Here is a 26241-nt window from a genome sequence, read left to right on the forward strand (position 1 = left end):
GGCTGTGATGACCTTACCAGTCAGGATGGTAGTGTCATTTGATTGGAATGGGTGCAGGTGGTAAAGATGACGTGAGGAAAACAGTGGCAGTTAGCTTTTATAGTCAGCAGATAGATATGCTAGGACTGACAGGTATAGTTTCATGTTTCATGTTACTTCCATGCCACCTTTCATTCTATTTCTTAGTGACCTTTTCACGAAGTGTATAAATAACATTATAAATAGCAGTTAAATTGTGCTGATAGGTTTTCCTCAAAATTTCCCAAAGATTAGACTATCTTCCACCTTAAAAAACACTTTAATCCATTTCAAATAAAAGCTAACAGATACAATTTCCCCTAAGAGCTCCATTCTTATAGTTCCCTTTCACATACTAAACAAGGGATTTAAAATAACATTTTGGTGTTCAGTAAATAGTTCTGGTTTGAAAATCTTGGAAAAGATAGAGTCATTGTAGAAACATGAGAACTCAGACGTTATGTGTTTCTACCAAGAACAACTTAATGTATTTTAGAAAAGACTGGCAGAAACTCTTAAAGTTATGAGATTATGTGCTAAAGGTAAATATAGGTGTTCCAAACCAGGGTACAGAAATATAATTGAAGCAAATCATATGTGTTAGAAACCATCACAAATATTTGAAACAAATAACTTTGATTCACTTAACAATGGAAAAAGTAGGCAATTGAAGAAGAGCTAGTGGCAAGATGGAAGAGTAAGGTATTTTACTCTTACAGCTCACAATGTGGTAGAGTAAGTGTTCCATGTGGACAAGTGAAATAATTGGCCACAACTGCCCCATCTCTTCACTGTAATGACAATGCTCTGGGAAGTAATTCCAGAAGCTGATTTTACTGAGTGTCGGTGTCCTCTTCTAATCACTATTACATCATGGATATGATAGAAAGATTTCTAATTGAGTAGCCTTTGAAACTTCTTACACAAACCGTATTCCTCCACACCATTCAACCTCTTCTCCTAACAAACACAACTTTCTCCGAATGCAGCATAAAAGCACATGATCTTGGTAGAGAATTGGTGTATCTGTAAAAAAACAATATTAGAACTGGAAAGATGTCAGATTTTATTTTAGAACTCTGGTTTCAACCATTTATGCCTCTGTCAAATGTGAGATGGGGAAAGATTTGTGGAAGAAAGTCTAATAATTCCTTTCAAGTGTATCATCCATACACACCAGGTCTCATTTGTTAACATATTACATCCTAAAATGTTATTTTTCTGGAAGTATTTATCCAATTTGCATTTGAATAAATCAAGTTTGACAGCTTCTACTCTCTTCCTGGAGACCCTTTTCCACCCATTGGTCATTTGGTTGTTGAAATATTGTTTTTCTTAGATCCCCTTTGACACTTTTCAAATGCAAGTCATGTTGTTTACTTCTACTGTTCAAAATGAGGTAAAAAGAAACTTAACGTAATTCATATTATCTAGTCTCTTTAGAATTTAAACAGCAATCAAATCACCGATCAACCATTTTTAATCTAGCAGCATTGCACAACTGTACATAATTTGGCAGTACATTTTGTTTCTTCTATTATGTGGAATCTAGTTATGGTTCATTTGCTAGCTAAAGAATTGGCAGTGCTTGACAGTATAATATCTTAACCCTGCTTTTATTTGTAAAACTTTATTAGAATAGAAAACCTGCTCATCAATGAGACTTACATAAATTGAATTTAAATAAGTTCAATATTCAAGGAAGCTACTGTATTGTTTTTGGGGTTATTTTTGAAATTACTGTATTCTTTAGTTTTTTTATTTCCTAATTTTGATGTTAGGTCTCCTGATCGTTATGTTGTTCAGGGGACTTGACATCAAAATTGGAAAAATTCAAGTACTTTTTAATACAGCCTACCACAATGATTAAGTATGGTATTAAAAGCTATTAAAATAAATATCTGGTGTTGATGTGTGTTGGTTGTCATATTTAATACTTGGATGAAAGTATAAACATGGCAATAAATTTTGAAGTTCCTTTCTGAATCAATGGGATATTTAACTATTCCATTGCATTGTACTTTGTTCCAAATCAAAAAGCATTTTCAAAATAAATATTGTGTGTATTTTTTCCTTTATTTTCCAAGGACTATAAAAGTGTTGGCCAGTATAAATGACCTGTGATTCCAATGGCTGTCTGCTGAATGGGTCCTGTACTGAGGAGGAGGTAAAGCATCTGTTAATAAACTGATTTTGAGTGTTCCCTTGGGGGATGTGGGAGGTGATTTTAAGTGACAAGAACTTGACACGTTGTAACTGAAGCTGAAAAAAAAGCCAGGCAAAATAATTAGAGCCAATTCAATTGATGACAAAACACCAAATATTGTTTTCGTAGTCCCTGACCTTGCATTAACATTGAATCTTTTTCCGCGACTTCCAATCGAAATTGTGCAGCTGCCTGTTGAATAAAGTGCTTTTAACTCCTTTATAAATGTCATATCTATCCCGATAATCACATTATTAATAAGTCACCATCAGCGTTACAAGTCGCAGATTAACCTACCGCAATATCCCATGGATAATATACAAATAAATGACTTATTCTTAAGGGAGTTTTTGATTTCAAACTTCATCCAGAAAAGTATCGCAAAATATACCTACATTCTACTATCAAAAAATACACAGATAGGATATTCATAACGACGGTAAGAAAGAGTTTATTTCGTATACGTACTACAATCAATACTGATGTCTTTATTTGGCTTGCCAACACCCATACACTTTTGCAAGAAAGTCAGTTGAAGAGAAGTGAAGGGGCCGTGCTTGATTTTGTTCGCTTAATGTATGTGAATTTAAACTTCAGGACCCTCTCGACAAAGATGCTGATTACACGCACAGTAGTCATCAGCCCCGTTATGAAAAAGCTACAAGGTAACAGTTAAGTATACTGTCGCTTTAAGAGAATATATCGGATTTATGAACATCATTATCGCTGTGCCAGTCATAAAGCCTCTCGGGATATAGAATCTTATAATAGGCACTAATCCCCTAGCACCCGGCTCCTTGATCTTCCTGCATCATTTAACCTTTCCGCCGATTTTTAGCATACAGCGTGACCTTGAGCGAACAACAGATCGTGCTGGAACCTCACGTGCCAGATCTGGCTCTTATTTTTCTCTCTCTATGAAATCCTGAGTTATAGTAAGAATGAGTAGCGAACATTGATATCGCGCGCACTAAAATCGGGACAAAGATTGCCAGTGCACAATTAAGACGGAGTGATTCTAATATCATTCTTCCGTGTTTGATAACAGCATCGCAGACTTGTCCAAATAATAACGACTAGCTTTACTCACCGCCCAGCGCTTGCTTCATAACGAAATCCATGGTGCTTAACTAATTGTTTTCACTCCTAATTTAAGAAGCTTTCATTCAGATTTGCTGTTGAATTGCCCAAGAACGCCGTCAGACCTGGAAACGAGATATAAGGAAAATAGATTACAATGTGTTGTTGAATTGCTTCGTTCTGCGCTCGCGCTTTGCTGGAAGTGAGTTCAGTTTACAGCTTTGTATACTTATATTGGTAGGCTATAGTCCCATATATTACAGGACGTGTGTACCGTTGTCTTAGTCTCTGTGAAATGGGATCTACGGACGCCGACTCCTTTTTCATTTATTTTTTGGATGTACAATAACTAAAGGCGTGTCTGCAAGTTACGGACGCCGTAGGAAGCTACGTTCTGTAGGCAGTATGACTCTCTCTAGTGGTGGAGGTGTTTCTTGCAGTTAGTTGCCTCAGCCTTCAATTTTACACTGGTGTGCATACTTGTCACATAAAACGCCGCGCTCGTACGTGTTATTTACTCATCGGCTTGCTTTCCTGTGACCTTTTCAAGATCTATGGCGAGTCTCACTGACGATGTTGACAAGTACTTTGTTTGAATTGTTCTTGTGTTTGGGCGGGATTTGATTGCCTCGAACTATGAGCGGAGTGTTGGTTGCTGCAATTTGTAAGGGGTTAAACACGAATTTACATGAATGTGTAATTTCATTCAGGTCACTGTCTGACATTTGTGATGGGAAGCTTCTATTCGATGGGACTAATATAAATTAATGACAGGAAGATGCAATGAGCAAATTTGGGGAGACAGGCAATCCCAGCTCTGCAGAATCCCAGCATTTACTGTGCATAATTTAGTTCCCTATAGGTCATCATTAAAACATTGCGGTTACTCCCCGGGAGTTAGAAATTAAACGTGAAGCCGCGAACAACTAAGCTTCAAAGAAAATTATAAACCCAATTAATGTGACAGACGGCGACCATGCGAGCTTCGCCTTTGATCAACTGCGGCTCCAGTCGCAAAAGTGGCAAGTGCCAGAAAGACTCTAGTCATTCACTTTCCTATGCTCAGGTTGCTTTCTGTCTCCGGCGCGTCTCCCAGCGTACTGGGAAGATACTTTGCGCATTCGGTTATAAACACCCGCTTGGAACACGCCCAAGTACTTCCAGTTCTTCTTTTTTTCTTAAGCTTTCTAAGTATGGTAGTAATTTTCCTTCCTACGATGCTATATTGTTCATTGTCGCCATCACTGCGACTCCAAAGGCGCAGAAAAACGCCGCAAGCCTACATGATAGGACAACCCCTTCCCAGGCCGGTGCCCTGAGCGCATTTGTAACAGGTGCCTGTAGCCCTGGGAAACAAGTGCATCCACGACGAACTTGCATCAGAGACCGTTTTCTCTATTGCGTTACAGGTGTTTGGCATAATTATACATGAAAGACTTCAGTGTAGTTAGCAAATTGAACATAACCCCACATGAGAGACCCCTTTCGATGTAGTGCTGTTAATGGGTGCCCAGAGCAATACATTGACCATACAGCATTCAGTCGGTGAGTAACCGTCTCCTTTTCTCCCAAAAAGTAAATGAAAATCACTACTTTGAGCAGGAATCTTGACCAGTGCGTGGTACAGCTGATTTACTGGGAAGAAAGAGCCCGAGCGCATTCTGCATGCGCACCTTTAAGTATTCCACACGCATTTTCACCGCTGGCAAAGTAAAGGGGCGGGGCATACAAAACAACAAATTTTGAAATAAAGCAAGGATATTAACATGGTTCTTCCCCACCCGCCATGTATCAGTAACATTTGCCGAATAGTTGCTGCGTCTTAGGGAGAGCGCAAGTTATTAATTGCGCAGTTAAGGATAGGGAGCTTCTGAGAGACATACCCACCCCCCGGCAGCTCTGAATGAAAAAAATAATCGATCTTACTTCAGATTGATCGATACGCGGAATGTTTCGACCCCAATCTCAGACGGTGCGCGTGCAGAATACGTTTTGGTATCTTTCTTCCCTGCAAGTCACTTGCACCACGCTTCCGTCGAGATTTCTACTTAGTTTGGCGAGAGCCCGTGAGGGGAGAGTCCTGAATACAGTATTACGATCCAGACGCCACGAGGAACCTACACCAGGAAACTATTCCCAACACCTTCCGCCCACAATTTCCAGCTTCAGTATACAGATCTGCTTTCAGTTTTGGCCCTGCCGGCATTTTCGAGCAAACAACTTCGGTATTACTTGCACTGCTGATTAATATTGATTCCATGCGTAGTGTTTCTTCCCACTCACCATTAATGCACATGGTTTAGGCAGGTTAGTGCTGGTTGAGCACAATGAGATTATTTATCCCCCTATGTTAAAGCATATTAAATATAAAGGGTATATGTGAGGGATCGGATTTACAGTAATCTCTCACTTTATTTTATTTGCATAATTTCGTCATGCCGGCTTGTAACCCTCCGGGGAGCCGCTTCATGTTTACTCGCATGGCGAGATATCCATTTCATCTTCTCAGCTGATGCGCGTGATTTCCTTCTGGTCCTGAGCTCAGTGAACGCTCACCAACAATGACAATGACCATGGCAAATTATCGACGGAATATTCAAGTGGGCCTCAAACAGATCCTGGCCGTAACCCGCTGTGCCAGCATTAATGACAGGCTTCGCGCTCGCATTTGCACTAATACCTGTTGCAAATCGGAATCTAGAGGCACCCATTGTCGTTTCATCTTCTCAACACCTTCTCCTGGCTGGTGGGTCGTACGAGTTTACTTCATCTTGAGTCTCTCACTAACACCATGAAGCCATTCTCGGCCTCCTCTTCTGCCTTTCATTTTGTGGACCCGGCCTTTTTGTGATATTACTGCCTATTGCATCTTGCTGAGCAGCCACGTCCCGGCAATCTCAACACTTTAAGAGGAATTCGGCTCCTTTCTTTTAAGCGTGCGGTGTTCGTGTTCTCCGCTCGACCTTCTTTCTCGCTTTTATCTCTCAGATGTGAAGAGGGAAGGATCTCAAACCTAACCCCCCCCCCCCAACTAGAAACAGATGTCACTCGGCTCAAAAATTATACCCGGGAATTCGTTTCAATTTGGCAGCTTTTACCTTGTTTTTCAAGTGGTTGAAGATCAGAATTACTGTTCTTAAAATTGGACGCCAACACGACGAAGAATAATTGCGCTCTATCCTCTTACAATTATCCGACGGTGCAATGCAAGTAGCCAAAAAGCCACGTTATGAAGCCTCGCTTAGCAATGAAGCTTAACCTTGAGAACTTATTGGTTCGCCCGTGTTGCTTTTACCTACCATTTCACTGATTGTGTACCGTTCCTACAGCAAAGGGACACGCTAGATTTGAAAGACGTATGTTTCGTAATGCAATTGTCACTTTTAATACCAAATCAATGAATCATAACAATCAAATACTGAAGGACAAATGATCATCAGTATCAACCCTATCAAACGGAGACTCAGTTCCCATGGAAAAACCATGACCTAAACTAAATAAAGACACAATAAACACGGCCTCTCATAGCAAAATCTCATTTAGAATTTGTTTTCCCATGAAATGCCTTCTCAACCCTTAGAAAGCTTGGATAAATCCGTGATTTTATTTTCAGGTGGGCTTTACTCCAAACGCAAGCTGTTCGGAACTGAACTGGTTTCATCTCCTGTTGGGCAAAGAAACAACCGGCAGATGCTGGGACTCGAATTTCTTACTGAAACCAGCAACAAAGAGTCAGGGTCATTGCATCCCTCTGCCAACTTCCCCACAGGGGACACTGCAATGTATCCATTACAGTCATCAGTCACTGGGAAATATATTTCATCATTTTTAAAACAGGTTTGAAATTTCTAAAGATCAAAAGTAGGACTATTTTGTGTGCTGGTGAGGTATAATACTAAAAATGGGAAATAAAGCTGGGTGTGATATCCACAGCCACAAATGTTTCTAGAATTATCTCCAATACATTTGCAATGAGTTATGTTTCTTTCAAGGAACGCACTCAGTTAGCTGGTTGGCTAATTTACTAAGTATGAACTTTGCTTGCACATATATGCCTAAGCAACTATTTGCTCTTGTCACATGACCAGCATGTTGTCAAAAACGGAAGTGATCACCCGATGGCTTTAATTCACCATGGTCTAACCAACTTCAATTTACGTGAATGATGCCAAACTTTGCATGTGCTGAGGTAATCTGGACAAATCCTTATTTGTCCTTGACAATGAACACCAATTAAGTTAACTACAAGAAAATCTTATTTTGATAAATGTATAATGGCTGAAGCTAAATGTATTCAACAATGATTGTTGGCAAGCATGATTCTGTTGATGTAAATGTTCTCTTTTGGTTAGAGAGCACTAATCTATGATTGGTTATTTAAAAAGCAATTAATCAGAGACCAGTTATGTTCATTTCTCGCCAGGTGCAGCCAATTCACTGGGGCCTATAATAAAAGTGCAGAAAAAAGGAAGAAGTAATTCTCTATTCAAAATATGGAATTACTCACAGTTTCTTCTAAGCAGCACCGCAACGCAGTACGTAAAATGCTCCCGCGCACAAAGCCTTTGTTGCAGCGCAGTTGGAATTGGGTGCAGCCAAAAAACGTTTACGAAACATGAAAGATTTTTTTTGTCGTATTGTATTTCATTATACCTTTCAATTAATCAATAAAATCAAAAGCGCTTCAACTTTTCTCAGTGAAGGCAAAGTATAAGGTATCCACTTGAATTACTCCAGGGAGCCTCTCCTTCAGTTGAATCTGTGAACTCTATTGTAGTCTTGTCATTATGAAGTACATTTAGAACAACAGATAATCCTCCAACTGTCTATATTGAGGGAGTGACTAAAATAGTGTGATTTTGCCAGTTGATCTTTGGTTTAGCTTTGTCTCCATCAATATCCAAACACATAAAGAAACATTGCAGTCCAAATCCCTAAAAGCTAATATGCTACAGACATTTGGAGGGGGGGGGGGTGGGAATGGAAGCAATGTAAAGAGATAGAAGAGGACATGCAATTGTACAGGTTTGCCTTCAGCTTCCTCAGTCATCTTACACTGTGATTGCTAACATCATCTGAAAACCCAATAGCCGTTATTTCTTGATGGCAATGCTACAATACATGAAACAGACTCTTTGCCTTGGTGTAATGTCCAGAATTGATACAATTACTGTTGACAAACCATTAAATATTAAATGATGCATTATTTTGCAAAGGCACTGACTTTCCAAATGTCTAACATTGATTTTTTAAAAATATAATTATATCTACATATTGCATTTTTCAATTAGCATTAATAATATATTTCATAATGTTCTAACTGTATATGAATCAAGTTCAAACAGGGTACAGAATGATAAGGGTCTTATAAGTTAATCACTGTGTGTTATCTTTTCCTAAAGAGATTCATTATATCAAATAATTTCTCAGTATTTTCCTTTGTGTGTTCAATTCCATGTTCTGAAATCATTTGAAAAATATACAGTATTGTCAGTATTCTACCTGTGTTTTGCTACAAGTAGCAAATCACGTCTCTAGTATTTGTCCAGTAGCAAGTTGCTGTAAACCAAACATACCAGTGCCCTCTACAGGGTATCATCAAACTACGTGAACAGGTTTAGTCACCGTGTACCTACTTAATCAATCAAATTGTCACAGTATTTAAGAGTCTGAACTAGAATAAGAATGCTAAATTAGTGAAATGTCAGATAATGTTCAAAATGCAAACCAAAAAAAATCGAGATCGTGAGAGGTAAAAGGCACAGATTTTAACTATTAATGGGACCTCTCATTGGCAAATCTTAGAGTTCCATACTGCAATGATTGTTGGATTGTATTTAAGACTTGCCGCATTGTTGAAAACATATCTGAATGGAAATGCATAAGACTTAATTTGTTATGAAATATTTAGTCTGTACGTACAACCTCACCCCAGGCTCTTCATTTGTATGAAAAAAAAGCAGATGCCAAAAAGCTAAGTTTGTGCAGCATGAGGAGAACCAAAATATCCTTACCATTTCTTTCAAAATCTTACGTGCAATTGTGCAAAAAATGTACAAGAAATGTTTTTTCCCCTACATGTTAAAGGCAACTAACGCTCAACTAAGCAAAATGTGTGTGTCCCTTACTCATGGACAATAAGAAGGCTAAAGCATTTTTAACAAAGGGTGGAAGTTTAGTTGGGTAATTCTCACAATATTTTTTGAAGAGTCACTAGATGGTTATAGTAAACCAAGGAGATATTGCCTGCTTAGATCATAAGATATAGGAGCAGAATTAGGCCATTTGGCCCATCAAGTCTGCTCCAGCTTCCAACATGACTAATTTACTAACCCTCTCAACTTCTTTTTCTGTCTTCTCCCCATAACTTTTGACACCCTGACTAATCAAGAACATGTGAGACTCTGCTTTAAATATACTCAATGACTTGGCCTCCACAGATGCCTGTGACAATGAGTTCCATAGATTCTCCACCCTCCAGCTAAAAAAATTCCTCCTCATCTCTGTTCTAAATGGATGTTTCTGTATTCTGAGGCTGTGCCCTCTGGTTCTAGACTCAGCCACCATAAGAAAGATCATCTCTACACCCTCTGTATCTAGGCCTTTCAATATTTGAATAGGTTTCAATCAGATCTCCCCTTATTCTTCAAAACTCTAGCGAGTACAGGTCCAAAGGCATGAAACACTCCTCATACATTAAACCTTTCAGTCCTGGAATCATTCTTGTGAACCTCCTCGGACTCCCTCCAATGCTAGGACATCTTTTTTTAGATAAGGGGCCCAAAACTGCTCACTATATTCCAGTGCAGTCTGAACAATATCCTATGAAGCCTCAGAATTATATAATTACTCCCATATTCTAGTCCTCTTGAAATAAATGCTAACATTGCATTTATTTGCAATGCATAACATTCCATTCTGATATGTCTATCCATGGCCTCCTCTACTGTCAAGATGAAGCCACATTCAGGTTGGAGGAACAACACCTTATATACCAGCTGGGTAACCTTCAACCTGATGGCATGAACATTGACTTCTCCAACTTCCGTTAATGCCCCTCCTCCCCTTCTTACCCCATCCTTGATATATTTAGCTTTTATTCCCCCTCCTCCTTGCTTTTCTCTCTGCCCATCACTCTGCCTGTTCTCCATCTCCCTCTGGTGCTCCCCTCCCCCTTTCTTTCCCCCTTGGCCTCCTGTCCCATGATCCTTTCCCTTCTCCAGTTCTGTATCCCTTTTGCCAATCACCTTTCCGGCTCTCAGCTTCACCCCACCCCCTCCGGTCTTCTCCTATCATTTTGCATTTTCCCTTCCCCCTCCTACTTTCAAATCTCTTACTATCTTTCCTTTCAGTTAGTCCTGACAAAGGGTCTCGGCCCAAAACGTCGACAGCGCTTCTCCCTATAGATGCTGCCTGACCTGCTGCGTTCCACCAGCATTTTGTGTGTGTGTTGCTTGAATTTCAGCATCTGCAGATTTCCTCATGTTAACATTGCATTTTTCTTCTTTACCACTGACTTAATCAGCAAGTTAACCTGGAGGAAATCTTGCGCACGGACTCCCAGGACTCTTTGCTACTCTGAATTTGTGTATTTTCTCCCTGTTTTAGAAAATAGTATATACATTTATTCTTTCTGCTAAAGTGCATGACTATACACATGCCTACACTATATTCTATCTGCCACTTCTTTGCTTATTCTCCCAGTCTGTTTAAGTCCTTCTGTAGCCACAAGATCTTCTTTAGATCTGATGTCTCGATCTACAAGCCTAGGTACACAACTAAATTGTGAATTTTTAACCAAAACTCTTCACTGCCAAGACTTTAAGCTTTAGCAGGGGTACTGTCTGCTCAAGAGACTTGGCTTTTTTTTTGTTGGGATATTATCTTTGCTACTTCTTTTTTGTCAGACGTAGTGGCAAGACTAAATTGACTTGGTTGCTATGGCTTGGTGTCAATGAAGATCACAATAAGGCCAGTATTGTGGTTGGAGTGGTTTTGAAGAGCTCTCTCCAGCAGACATTGATCAGTTCACCCCACCTCTTGGTTGTCAGTCAAGAGGAGTCTTAGATATTTGGGCCATAAATGACCTTAAGGGTGTTGAAGAACCTATGTATTGTTAGGGTGCTGACAAGCCAATGAACCTCCTGTGCTCTCACTGCACACAGAGTATTCAAATGCTCATCATATATCAACCCGATCATATCCAGAATAATACTCGTGAATCTCCTCTGGACGTTTTCCAATGCCAGCACACCTTTTCTCAGATATGGGGCCCAAACCTATTCACAACACTCCAAGTGTGGTCTGACCACAGCTTTGTAAAACCTCAGCATTACATCCTTGCTCTTATATTCTATTCCCCTGGAAAAGAACTCCAACATCGCATTTGCTTCCTTACCACTGACTCAACCTGCAAGATAACCTTTAGAGAATCCTGCACAAGGACTCCCAAATCCCGTTGCACATCTGACTTTTGAATTTTCTCTGTGTTTAGAAAATAGCCTGTGCCTTTATTCCTTCTATCACACATTCCCCTATACTATATTCCATCTGCCACTTCTTTGCCCATTCTCCCAATCTGCCTGAGCCCTTCTGTAGCCTCTCTGCTTCCTCAACACTACCTGCCCCTCCACCCATCTTTGTATCATCCGCATACTTGGCCACAAAGCCTTCAAATCCATTGTCAAAATCAGTCCCAATAGCGCCTCCTATAGGTCACCCCTAGTCGCTGGCAGCCAACCAGAAAAGGCTCCCTTTATATTCATAAATTTTTCATGAAGACATTCATAAAGTTTTTTTTTATAAGTTAATCCACAAGGGATTTCTCTGCAGAATCAAAGGCTCTGTTATTAATAATAATGTTTTGAACCACAGTAAGAACTGTACTAAGCCTGACCTGCAAAGTTCCTCCAGCATTTTGTGTGTGTTGCTAAAGAACCATATAATTGGATTTGGCACATCACATAATGGATTTGTGTAGGTTGTGAAACATGACCACAGTGATATTGTCAAGGCTTTGGTGTTTGTACACTCAGGTAATGGCACCAGATAATGACCATCTGATGCTTAGGTCCCCCAAAGGTTCATGAGTACTGCAGAAAAATGATGGGGCTAGCAAAATGTGAACTTGTATTCACTGGAATTTTTTCCTAAGTTAAACATTTCGGCAGATCTCATCGCACAAAAATTAGACATAGGGCATTTGGTTATCTGGTCTACTCCATTATTCATTAAGATTCTTGCTGATCTTTTACTTCAGCATCATATTCCTGAGCTCTTGATTCCTTAATATGCCAAACCCTATTGTACTCCATCTGAAATATTCTGAGCATCTGAACTTCCGACAGTGCTCCTGAGGTAAGTAATTCCAAAGATCCAATGCATTCTGTGTAAAGAAATTTCTTCTCATATCAGTCCTGAATGAATGTCTTATTTTGATACTGTGGTCCATGGTTCTAGATATTTCAGCCAGGAGAGACATCACTGCTGCACCTATCTTGTCAAGTCTTGTAAAACTGTGCATATTTCAAAGGAATCTCTTGCTATTCTAAACTCTTTCTGTTAATCTTTCTCATAGGACAATCCCATCATCCAAAGAATGAATCTCAAGAATTTTCATTTTAGTCTGACTATCATTGATCTAAAATTCATTAGATTAGGAGTACAGATACGTTCACAATATTTCAGGTATTATCTCACTGGCGCTCTAAATAATTTTAGTAATGTGTCTTTCCTCATTTTCTTGCAATTAAGGTCAACATACTATTTGATTTCCAAACTGCTTGTTGTTCCAACATATTAACTTTCAGTAGTCCGTGTACAGGGAGTACTGTTCTAGTTTTCAAATAGTGGATGATACTTCAGAAATGTTATTTCAAAAGGATATTAGAGAAGCTCAGGTTTAATGAGGATCAGATCAATAATTGCTGAGAAACAAGATCAATGCTGTTCAAATTGAGAGTGAATCCAAATAAACCAGAAGTCAAGCATTTCTACTTTAAGTTGTTTGAAGCCATATTTGAGGTCAAACTGTGGATATCTGGAACAAGTTGCTAGTTTCTGTGGCAGACAATACTTGGAAGGAAGAGCTGACTCTTTTTTATAAATAAAAATAAAAGCCAGAGTTAACTCCTAGGGATTAAAAGCCAATAAGCTCCATCCACCCCCAATAAGCCAGGCAGAATCTATAGAAAGAGAAACAGTTAACAACACAGTTAATGCTTTATGACTGAGTTTCTGTCAGAACTGGGAGTTGTGGGAAGAAGTTGTTTGATGACAAGAAAATATTCATATCTCTTTTGCTAAGTTCATTTAGGTTCTATTTGGTTTCCTGCTTCTCTCAAGGCATCACTTTTGTTTTGGGTGAGCATCAAATTTGTGTGGAATAGTCTGGATGGATCAGAGGTCTTTGTCTCTCTGTCAACATTTGTGTGACGAACATTGACAGAGAGAAAAACTTTTTATACCACTTCAAGATTTTCTTGTAAATTAAATGAAAAATGAACATGACTTCTTGTTGACACAGTCTAAGGACCACATGCAACCTTAGAGCTTACCAATCTAAAGCTAATTAAATGAGAAATTGTCCATGCATTTATGAATGAAGTAAGTAATGTGATTTGGCTGTCTTCTAGTTTCTTCTTAATCTGTTTTATTTATCGTTCAATATTTCATCAATATTAAAAAACATCCCTAATGCAGTCGATGATGGATATAAACTAATTTTGTAATTTCTTTAGATAATAGCTTTATTATGTGGATATACATCACTTTCAGATATCTTATAACCAGAGAAAATTGAATTCAGATATCTGGTCTTCATGAAGAAATATAATTTTAAGTTCAATTAAACAGTTTCTAGTTTCTAAAAATACCTTCAAGTATTTGAACCAAGCCAGTTGTTGAAATATATAAAGCTTGATAGACTTGCAGTTGATTAGGAAAATATTCAGCAATTTCCGTGTCTGCAAAGATTCTAAGGGCAGAACCTTAAATAGAAACACTTTTACTTAAAATCTCTGCCTCATATAACAACTACAATCAGGGACATCATTTTATTATGCAGCTGCTTGAACATGTGGAACATCTTTAGCTGTTTTCACTCAACATCTGCAAGTGTTTTGGCCATTATCTGGATTCACTAATTCCTGCATGTTTGGTTTCATTTATGCCAAAGGACAGAAAATATAACCAATCCTCAACGTTTGCTGTGATATTACCTTTTGCCTTTGAACTTAAATTCAGTAAACTGTATATCCCTTTTATAAATCCAGAATATGACAGTTAAAAATAAATACAGTGTATTATAACTGCATTAGTAGGTGCAAATTATTCCATAAATTCCAGTCACATTCATTAAATAAGAACGGGAAAATAAATGTCCTTTTATTTACTGATCTACTTGATCAATAATCTTGGGTTTCACATACATTAAAAATGCAGTAATGCAGTTGACTTTTAATTCAACTTTTATAGAATATTCTTGACAGATATGGCAGACACAAATATTATAAATTTTTCAGATATTTTCATCAGATCCAAAATGAAAATACCGCATTTTTAAATCGTTTAGATGCTTCTCATGATTCGAATCCATGTTCCCTCTGACCTTGAATCCCTAACAATCAAATGCTATCCATTCTATTTACCAAGGGAATTCTCCTCCAAACTCTTGTCCATAGTCTGTGGTAAAGAAGACAAATGTAATGTTGGCATTTATTTCAAAGGGAATAGAATATAAAAGCAAGGAGGTAATGCTAAGGCTTTATAAGACTCCAGTCAGGCTGCACGTGGGATATTGTCAATACTTTGGGCCCCATAGCTCAGAATGGATGTGTTGTCATTGGACAGAGTCCAGAGGAGCTTTACGAGGAAGGTTCCAGGAATGAAGGGGTTAACATATAAGGAGCATTTGTCAGTTTTGGGCCTGAACTCACTGGAATTTAGAAGGATGCTGGGGGGCGGGGGTGCGGGGATCTCTTTGAAACCTACCACTGTTGAAAGGACTAGATAGGGTGGATGTGGAGACAATGGGGTCATCCAGAATTGGGACAGCATCAAAACTGAGGGGCGACCTCTTTGAACAGAGGTAAGGAGAATTTGTTTTAGCGAGAGGGTAGTGAATCTGTGGAATGCTCTGTCACATACTGTTATAGAGGCCAAGTCCATGGGTATATTTATGGCAGATGTTGATAGTTTTCTGCTTGGTCAGGGCAACAAAGAATATGGCAAGAAGGTAGGTATATGGGGTTGAGTGGGATCCTGCATCAGCCATGATAGAATGGTGGAGCAGACTCAATGGACTGAATGGCCTAATTTTGCTCCTATGTCTTATGGTCTTATAGTTTACATACCACCAGTGGCTGACCATAATCAAGCATTTGAGATACTGAAAGATAACATCCCCAAAACAAGAAGCAGTTCATCCCGATGCATTTCAGATTATAGTCAGGGATTTCATCCTAGCTTATTTGAATAAAACCTTGCCCAATTACCATCAGTATATAACCTGTAACACCTGAGGTCCCAACACGTTATACCACAGTTTTACTAGGATAAGGTATGTCTACTGTTCAATGCTCAGACTGCATTTCAGCAAATCAGATCATTTGACTGTCCTTCTCCTATCTGCATACAGAAAGAGGCTAAAGAGCAAAGCTCTATTGATTAGGACAACAAATTAGTGGTGATGGGAGGCAGAAGAGAGGCTATGGGTTTGCTTTGGGTCAGTGAATTGGGCCGTGTTTAAGGACTCATCTGTGGATCTCAATGAAAACACAATAGTTGTCACGGACTTTACTAAAACCACTGTAGATGAGTGTGCCCCTGCAAAATCATTTAGACTCTTCCCCAGTCAGAAGCCCTGGATGATCTATGAGATTCGCAAACTATTGAGGACTAGATCAGAGGCATTCAGGTCTGGTGACTAAGAAAGTTACAAAAGGTCTAGGTATGATCTCTGGAAAAACCATCTCATCGGTTAAGTGGCAATTCTGGACTAAACTTCAGAACCAGAATCAGGTTCATCACTGGCTTATGTAGGGAAATTCATTGTTATGTAGCTGCAGTACATTGCAATACATAATAATAACAACTGTAAATTACAGTAAGAAGCTACATTAAATAAATAGTGCAAAAAGAGACAAAAAAAAGTAATGAGGTACTGTTCATAGGTTCAATGTTCATTCAGAACTCTGATAGCAGAGGGAAGAAGTATTCCTGAACCCTGAATATGTGCCTTCCTGCTCCTGTACCTCCTCCTTGATGGTAGCAATGAGAAGAGGGCATGATGTGGATGATGGGGGGTCCTTAATGATGGGTGCTACTTTATCAAGGCATTACTCCTTGAAGATGTTCTGGATGTTGGGAAGGCTAGTGCCCATGATTGGGCTAACTGAGTTTGCAACTTTCTGTATCTTATTTTGATCCTGCGCAATACTTGCACCCCCCCCCCCCCCCCCCACCCACCATACCAGATGGTAATGCAGCCAGTTAGAATTCTCTCCCCAGTCTTTTTGGTGACATACCAAATCCCCTCAAACTGCTAATGAACTATAGCTGCTGCCATGCCATCTTTGTAGCTGCATTGATATGATGCACCCAGGTAGACCCTCAGAGATGTTGATACCAAGGAACTTGAAATTGCTCACCCTTTCCATTTCTGATCCTTCAATAAGGACTGGTGTGTTCCCACGTCTTACCCTTTCTAAAGTCCACAATCAATTCTTTGGTCTTACTGACATTGAGTGCAAGGTTGATGCTGCATCAGCACTCATCCAGCTGATCTATCTCACTCCTGTATGCCTTCTCAACACCATTTGAAAGTCTGCCAACAATAGTTGTGTTGTCAGCAAATTTATAGATGCCATTTGAGCTGCCTAGCCACACGGTAATGGGTATAGAGAGAGTACAGTAGTGAGATATGCACACATCCTTGAGGTGCGCCAGTGTGGTGGCAAGGTTATTTCCAATCCACACAGACTGTGGCCCTCTGGTGAAGACTTTGAGGATCCTGCAGAGAGAGGCACAGGGGTCCAGGTTTTGGAGCTTTTTAATTAGAACTATAGGAATTATTCTGTGAAACACTGAGCTGTAGTCAATAAACAACAGCCTGACACTAGTATCAATATTGCCCAGGTGATCCAAGGTTGCGTGAAAAGCCAATAAGATTGTATCTATTGTAGACCCATTGTGGCGATAGGCAAACTGCAGTGGGTCCAGGTCCTTGCTGAGGCAAGAGTTGATTCCAGCCAAAACCAACCCTTCAGAGCATTTCATCACCATAGGTGCGAGTGCTACTGGATGATAGTCATTAAGGCTGCTCACCCTGTTCTTCTTGGGCACTAATATAATTGTTGCCCTTTGCAGATGGGATCTACCGACTGTAACAATGAGAAATTGAAAATGTCTTTGAACACACCCACCAGTTAATTAGCACAGGCTTTCAGAACCCTACTAGGTACATGGATTGTCACCTTGTCGTGTGGAGAAGCTTGTGTGGTCCTGAGATTCCAAGAGTGATGCCTTCTGGAGCTATGCTCCTGGTAGGGTCACCCATGGCGGTAAGGTCGAGGTTGAGGTCCCTGACAAAGAACAATCCAACCAAAACCTCAATGGCAGAACAGGTGGATGAAGTTACTTCGAACTCAACGGCTGTGAAGGCTGCAACAAATCCATCAGCTCCAATCGTCATGGTTCCCATGCCATTGGAATCAGTTGGTTGATTTGTGAAGTATCGTGTGCTTCTTGGAATGCAGCATCAAGTACACCTTAAACAAATACACGCACAGGCATCTCCACTCTGTGGTCCACTTCTTCAGAATGAAGACCATCATCCTCGACCGCGAGGGATAGCCATGATGACGACATCTTTAGGGCCTGTTGCCTTGCGAAGATTAACCTTCTTCAAAGGCGTTCTGACGTAAGTCTCCGGGACAGAGATCACAGGGTCACCAGATGCTGCAGGGATTCTCATGGCTGTGGTTTTATTCTCACTTTGAACTTGAATCAATGAAGAATGTTTGACAGTTATGGCAGGGCTTGAATACTATCATGTTTTATGAAGTTAAATTAAGTGACACAGGCGACAGTAGCACTTCACTTCCGTATGAGCTCAATGTTGTCTATGCTTGCTTTATCCATCAAAAAATGGGCACACTCCTGCAGCCCCTGATGACCCTGTGATTTCAGTCTCTGGGGCCAATGTGCAAGGAACTTTCAGGAGGGTGAACCCATGGAAAGCATCTGGCCCAGACTGGTCAAGAACTAAAGACTGGCTGGAGTGTTCACTGAGATAGTTATCCTCTCGCTTCGGGAGTCTCAGGTACCCAGCTGCTCTTCAAGTAGGCTCCAATCACAACAATGACTTGCATTAATGACTTCCACCCAGTAGCACTAACATCCACAATGATAAAGTGTTTTGAGCAATTAGTGATGAAACTAATCGGCTACTCCTTGAGAAGTGATGCGACTTGGATCGACTCAAATTTGCCTACAGAGACAACAGGTCCACAGCAGATGCCATCTTTTCAACTCCTCACACACAACACAGCAAAGGTGCATATATCAGGATGCTCTTTATCAACTGCAGTTCAGCCTTCAATACTATCATCCTCTCAAATCTAATCAATAAAGTTCAAAATCTTGGCATCATTACCCCTTTGTGCATAGGATCCTTGACTTCTTCATTTGCAGATCCCAGTCAGTTCGGATTGGCAACAACATCTCCTCCACAATCACCATCAGCACAGGTGCACCACAAGATATTTTGCATAGCCTCATTCTCTGCTCACTTTATAATCATAACTGTGTGGCTAAGCACAGCTGTAATGCCATATTCGTGATTGCTGATGAGATCATTGCTGTAAGCCATTTCAAAGGTAGTGATGAATCAACGTATAGAGGGAGATTGAAAATTCAGCTGAGCAGTGCCAAAATAACAATGTCATACTCAAAGCCAGCAAGACCAAGGAGCTGACAATTGATTTCTAGAGAAGGAAACCAAAGGTTCATGAGCCAGTCTTCACTGGAGGATCAAAGGTGGTGAGGGTCATAAACTTTAAATTCCTTGGTGTTATTATTTCAGAGGACCTGTCCTGAGCCCAGTATGTAAGTGCAATTTTGAAGAGAGTATAGCAGCGCCTCTACTTCCTTCGGAGTTTGCAGTTTTAGCATGATACCTAAAACTTTGAGAAACTTCTGCAGATGTGCAGTGGAGAGTATATCATCTGGCTGCATCACGGTCTGGTATGGAAATACCAATGCCCTTTAATAAAAGTCCTACAAAAAGTAGCGGTATGTGGAATTGTCAGGTGAATGATTATCCTTTGTTGTACTGCAGATCATAGTCTTTCTCATGGGCTTTGCTATTGCATGCTTGGTGGGTGGAGGGTACTGATGCTTTTCTGCTGAAATAAGTGGGGGGGGGGAGGAGGTGGGTCATTGCTTTGCTGCTGGTTGTGTGTAAGAAGGGAGTGGGGGCCTTTGGGGTTCTGACATTTTTACTCTCACTCCTTCTTTGGGGAACTCTCCTGTTTTCATGGATGCCTGCAAAGAACAAAAGTTTCAGGTTGTTCATTGTATACATTATCTGATATTAAATTGAACCATTGAATTTTTGGATTTGACCCAGTCCATCACAGGGAAAGCCCTCACCACCATTGAGCAGATCTACAGGGAACACAGCATTCATCATCAGAGACTCCCACCAGCCAGGGCATGCCCTTTTCTTGCGGCTACCATCAGGAAGAAGGTATAGTTGCCTCAGGACTCACATCACTAGGTTCAGGAACAGTTATTACCCTTCAACCATCAGGCTCTTGAACCAAATGGGATAACTACATTTGCTCCATCATTGAAATGTTCCCACAAATAATGGACTAACTTTCAAGGACTCTTCATCACACCTTCTTGATATTTATTGGTTATGTATGTATGTATTTATTTATTTACTTACTTATTATTTCTTTCTTTCTTTTTGTATTTGCACAGTGTGTTGTTTTTTTGCACACCTGTTGATGCCCAAGTTAGTGCGGTCTGTCATTGATCCTGTTATGGTTATTATTCTATGGATTCATTGCCCACAGTACAATGAATGTCGGGGTCATATAGGCTGATATATTATATATATATATATATATGTTTGCAAAGTTTAAAGTTCAATATAAATTTATTATCAAAATATGTATATGTCACCATATACAACTCTGAGATTTATCTTCTTGCAGGCATGCACAAAGATACACAATAGGAACAATGATAATGTACACATAACAAAGATGGAGAAACAGCCAATGTACATAAGAAGACAAATGTGCAATTACAATAAAACAAATAATAATGAATAAATAAATAATGTTGAGAACATGAGTTGCAGAGTCCTTGAAAGTGAGTTCATAGCTTGTGGAATAGTTCATTGCTGAGGTGAGTGAAGTTACCCATGCTGGTTCAGGAGCATGATGGTTCAAGGGTAATAAGTGTTCCTGATCCAGGTTGTGTGGGATCTCAGGCTCCTGTACCTCCTTCCCAATGGGGAGAAGAGAGCATGGCCTCTTCTGGCATGTTCTGAAATGTTCTAGAACTCCATGAGCCATTGCATTAAATTCACTGAATTATGGTTTAGACAATATTTAAATCAATGAATCATACTTCATATTACTGCTAGTCCTATAGCATTCCCTAGAACTTTCTGAAGTTATAGGACTCCATTTCAACAAAAGAAATACATCAGATTGTTTATCTTCCTGAGAGAAAAAAATTGATGAGTTTCATTGCTGTTATTGATTGATTTTTTAAAGAGCTGTCTGTATTCTGGTTCTCTGTGTGCCCTGTGACATTGACCTCAGAGTGGAAGTTAGTAAATGTTGTCTTATGTCCTGAATTGAGTATGAACTTATAAGTAGCATTTATTTAGTCTAAAGTTTGTAACAATAAAATAAGGCATAATGCTCCATGGAGAGGAGACTTTATTTCTGACAAAATGATCTGTATAACAGAAATATGGATGAGGAGTTTGGAATGCATAAGACAACAGAGGCTTGCATGTAGATTGCACCTGAATAAATGTAATAAAACTTTTATAAGAGAAAATTCTTTGTAGTTCTCTGAGCCCCAAAGCTGAATTTTTATTATGTATTTCTGGTATGTAAAGCAGTTCAAAAAAATAACATCCCCTTGTTGAACAAAGGCTTGGATTTTACGCTGGAATAGAGTAAAACTATGGCCGTGTATATTTGGGATTTCCACAGAAGCAGTGTTTAGCCTGGAATTCCCAAGGATGCTCTCTGTGATTTAGCCCTGTTGGATGGGCTGCACAATTTAGCCTTCTCCAGTGTCATCAAGGGAAATCAGTTGAACTGATGAACAACTCGGAGATTTATGAAGAGTCAATCAAAGGTACACTGAGGTGCTCAATTGTAAATGAGTGTTTAATTGTGTACCAAGCCCTAATTGCTGCCTTTGTAAATGCTGTGGCCAAAAATAAACTTAAATTTATGCACATAGATAGCAATTCACTCAAATAAGTACTTAATTTTTTAGAGGATTATGAAGTAATAAAATACACCTGGACTGCTCCCCCTGGTCTCTTTCCCTGTTTAGATCTATGTATTGCAAGCTGTCAGCAATCTGTCTCAATTTTTCCGCTCCACTTATTCATTCTAATCTACCCTTCTGAATGTGCAGTACTCCACTCACTGGAGACCAAACCCAACATTGTCATCACACCTACTGTCAAGAGCCCTGTTGTTGTTTGGCAAATTACCTCTACCTCACAGAGCCTGAATGTCGGCTCTGTGCTCTCACATTTCCCTGCGGACCTCAATACCACGATTGAAAATTAGGCCATTGTTTCCCAGACACTCACTGACTTTATTTCTTCTGGAGATCTTCCCTTAACAGCCTTCAGCATCATAGTTCACCAACGCTGCACAGTACCTCTTCCGCTTCCCTGAAAGCCTCAGGCCTGACTCTCCAGCAGACCCCTAATGTTAGTTTGCTAATAATACATGTAGACTGTTCCCTCTCATCTCTTTCCCTCTTTAGATCTATTCATTGCAAGCTGGTGGCTTGCATTTTTTTCTGCTTCACTTACTCATTCTGATCCACCCTTTTAAACATCCAGCACTCCATTCACTTCGAAGTAAGAAAGAGGAGTCCCCTAATAAAGTAAGTAGAGTCATGATACGTACCACAAAAACATTTCCAACAGAATGAGATCAAATTTGTATAGTGCCTTGAAAAAATATTTTGCTCCCAACCTTTTGTTCACATAAATATTACAAACAGAGATTTTGATCAATTTAGCTGAGAAGTTTTATCAGTGAAACATATACTCCTTTTTTTCAAATAGAACCCAAAAACAGGGAAAATTGTAAACCATGAAAAATTAACACTTTACAAACTAGAATGTCAGCAGTTAGCTAATAAATACTTATTTAAACAGTCTTCTGGCTGTAACAGCTGCTAGGGGTGGTTCAACCAAGAACTGAGCAAAGGGGGATGAATACTTTTGAACAACTGATACCCCAGATTTTGATTTCTTTAGTAATTTTTCCTGTTTTGGGGCTCTACTGTGAAAAAAAAGGAGCATGTGATTCACAAATAAGAACCTCTCAGTTAAATTGATCAAAGATCACTCATTGTAATACTAATTTCTGTGAATAAAGGGTAGGGCACTGAATAGTTTGTCAAGGGAATACAAATGTCAATAGTGATGCTATGGAATATGTCCGACAGGTTAAATTATAGAGTTAGAGAAAGAATAAACTGAACCAAAATGATGACAGGCAGGAATGTCTAGGTCTGATATGGACAGAAAGAAAGAGCATGTTACTTAACATTGAAGAATTCAATACAGAGTCAGGAAGGCTGAAACATTGCTCAGTCGGCAAATGAGGTATAGCTAATTATGCTTGCGCGGAGTGTCATTGTTACAGTGCAGAAAGCCATAGACAGAAGGGCTGGAGTGGGGTGGTGTTTTGAAGTGGCAAAGGACCACAAGCTCAGATCACACCTGCAGACGGAACTCAGGTGCTTCACAAGACGATCAGTCAGTGCTTGATTTGTCCAAGGCACAAACTAACGGAGATGGGAGTAGACTCTCACATGGTGGATTGGATAGTGGACTACTTGACAGATAGACCTCAGTATGTGCGGTTGGGAGACTGTAGGTCTGACACGGTGGTCAGCAGCACAGGAGCGCCGCAGGGAACCGTACTCTCTCCGGTCCTGTTCACCCTGTACACATCAGACTTCCAATATAACTCGGAGTCCTGCCATGTGCAGAAGTTCGCTGATGACACGGCCATAGTGGGGTGTGTCAGGAATGGACAGGAGGAGGAGTATAGGAAACTGATACAGGACTTTGTGATATGGTGCAACTCAAACTACCTGCGTCTCAATATCACCAAGACCAAGGAGATGGTGGTGGACTTTAGGAGATCTAGGCCTCATATGGAGCCAGTGATCATTAATGGAGAATGTGTGGAGCAGGTTAAGACCTACAAATATCTGGGAGTACAGTTAGATGAGAAGCTAGACTGGACTGCCAACACAGATGCCTTGTGCAGGAAGGCACAGAGTCGACTGTACTTCCTTAGAAGGTTGGCGTCATTCAATGTCTGTAGTGAGATGCTGAAGATGTTCTATAGGTCAGTTGTGGAGAGCGCCCTCTTCTTTGTGGTGGCGTGTTGGGGAGGAAGCATTAAGAAGAGGGACGCCTCACGTCTTAATAAGCTGGTAAGGAAGGCGGGCTCTGTCGTGGACAAAGTACTGGAGAGTTTAACATCGGTAGCTGAGCGAAGGGTGCTGAGTAGGCTACGGTCAATTATGGATAACTCTGAACATCCTCTACATAGCACCATCCAGAGACAGAGAAGCAGTTTCAGCGACAGGTTACTATCGATGCAATGCTCCTCAGACAGGATGAAGAGGTCAATACTCCCCAATGCCATTAGGCTTTACAATTCAACCGCCAGGACTTAAGAACTTTTTAAAAGCTATTATTAATGCTTTTTGAGATAGTGATTTAGATGCATATCATATTTTTTACTGAGTTAAGTATTGTATGTAATTAGTTTTGCTACAACAAGTGTATGGGACATTGGAAAAAAAAGTTGAATTTCCCCACGGGGATGAATAAAGTATCTATCTATCTATCTATCTATCTATCTATCTATCTATCAGAGTAATGAAACCACTTTGTGAGAACCAGATGCAATAGATGGAAAGAAGTGCATGTGAATTGTTGTTTCACTTCAGGGAACCAAAACTGTTTAGGTTCCTGGATGATCTGAAGGAAAGTTGTGAATGGACAAACACTATAGATCTTGTTCACTTTCTTCCCTTTGTTATTCACTAGTCTTGTTATTAATATGTTATTATTTGGCCCATATTGTCACCTAATCATAGGATTTCCCTTTTGATCCAACTCCACTTTTCGATCCTTCTATTCAGCTTCAGCCCTTCATATCTCCACTTATACTATTCTATTTTATACTATTCCCCATCTACTAAAATTTTGTGAACCTCAAACAATATTGCCATTTCTCTCGAAAGGTCTTGGCCTGACCTTCAGAATGTTCCATCTTTGTTACAGAATTCCAATGTCTACAGAATTTATATTTTGTAATAAAATGTATGTTTCTTTGCCCACAATATTTTGACATTTACCTCAATCTTATGGATGTGTTTGTAACTTTATGAAGATAATGATAAGTTGTGCATCAATGACATGATAAGACCATAAGACATAGGAACAGAATTAAGCTATTGGGCTCATCAAGTCTGCTCCATCTTTCAATCATGGCTGATTTATTATTCCTCTCAACGCCATTCTCCTGCCTTCTCCCAAAAGCCTTTGACACCCTGACTACAATAACCTATCAACATCTGCTTGAAATATACCTATACTTAACAGCTTTCACAGCTTTCTGTGGCAAGGAATTCCACAGATTCCCACTCGCTGCCTTGTTACTACTTGGAAACAGTTTTCCTTTTGGACAAGGCCTGGTAAGATTTTGCTTTGGAGAATACAAAATCTTCCTGTAAAGTCACTGCTAATGTTATCCCTTCACCACTGCAAAATAAACCTGTCATAGTTCATCAAAAGAGGTCACTAAACTAACTGAAGAGGATGATTTAATTATGAGATTTACCTGAATTTTCAGAAGGCATTAGGTAACATTTTACTTAGGAGATTTTAGAGAAAAGACGATGATATTTTCATAATTTCAATTATGAGGAAATTTACTTGTACCTGTTTGGAATGCCTTTACTGTTTACTGAAAAATTCCGTAAAGGAAATCCATCTCCCATAGGTAATGTTAAAGAGTCTATCAGCATTACCATATTTATGCTTCCGATATTCACACTACTGAAATCAAAATAGAGCTGCTACTGCTTCATGTTTCCAACCTTGGTGATATCTTGAATCATACAACTGGACCATGTATTAAATTTTGACACCCTAAGAAGATTTAATTAGTATTCCCATCAACAGCAGCAACACTGAGTAGTCTGGACTGCATTCTACATAGCAACCCACAAAGAGATAACTGGCCAGACATTCTTGTTCACAGTAAAAGGCTTGTCAGAGTGGCATTAAAGGGATGGGATAATGATGATCTTGGCCATTAGCCCACCACCTCAAAACTCAGTGTATAACAAACTTGGCAATATAAATTTTCATGCCCAAAACGTTAACTCTGCATACATCTCCAAATACACTGCCTCACTTGCTGAGCTACACCAGTTTATTTCCCATTTTTTATTTTAGGTTTCCAAGATCTGCAGTAACTGGATCAGCTTTTCACTAGTTTTGCAGTCCTCCTAGCCTGGCACTGTGGGTTTAAGACATTGCCATCTGGGAGTACTCAATCACAGGCTTGCCCAGGTTACTAGATCCAACTTTACATCAACACTAAAAAAGCAGAATTGAG

The 26241-nt window shown here is 39.7% G+C and overlaps 1 protein-coding gene across 4 annotated transcripts in view; it reads right to left on the reverse strand.

Moving 5' to 3' along the window:
• LOC140739378 (complexin-2) overlaps nucleotides 1–26241 on the reverse strand; it is a 240586-nt gene that overhangs the window by 145897 nt on the left and 68448 nt on the right. For 2 of the 4 annotated variants that reach the window (XM_073067630.1, XM_073067632.1), the window contains exon 2: nucleotides 3315–3429. In XM_073067630.1, coding sequence (XP_072923731.1) covers nucleotides 3315–3345 — 31 coding nt within the window. In that variant the 5' untranslated portion in view covers nucleotides 3346–3429. Of the gene's footprint in view, nucleotides 1–3314; nucleotides 3430–3578; nucleotides 3735–5230; nucleotides 5396–26241 lie in introns of those variants that run through there. The other 2 variants (XM_073067631.1, XM_073067629.1) reach the window with 2 other exon arrangements.

The sequence above is a fragment of the Hemitrygon akajei genome, chromosome 15, assembly GCF_048418815.1.
Source record: "Hemitrygon akajei chromosome 15, sHemAka1.3, whole genome shotgun sequence".
Classification (NCBI taxonomy): Eukaryota; Metazoa; Chordata; class Chondrichthyes; order Myliobatiformes; family Dasyatidae; genus Hemitrygon; species Hemitrygon akajei.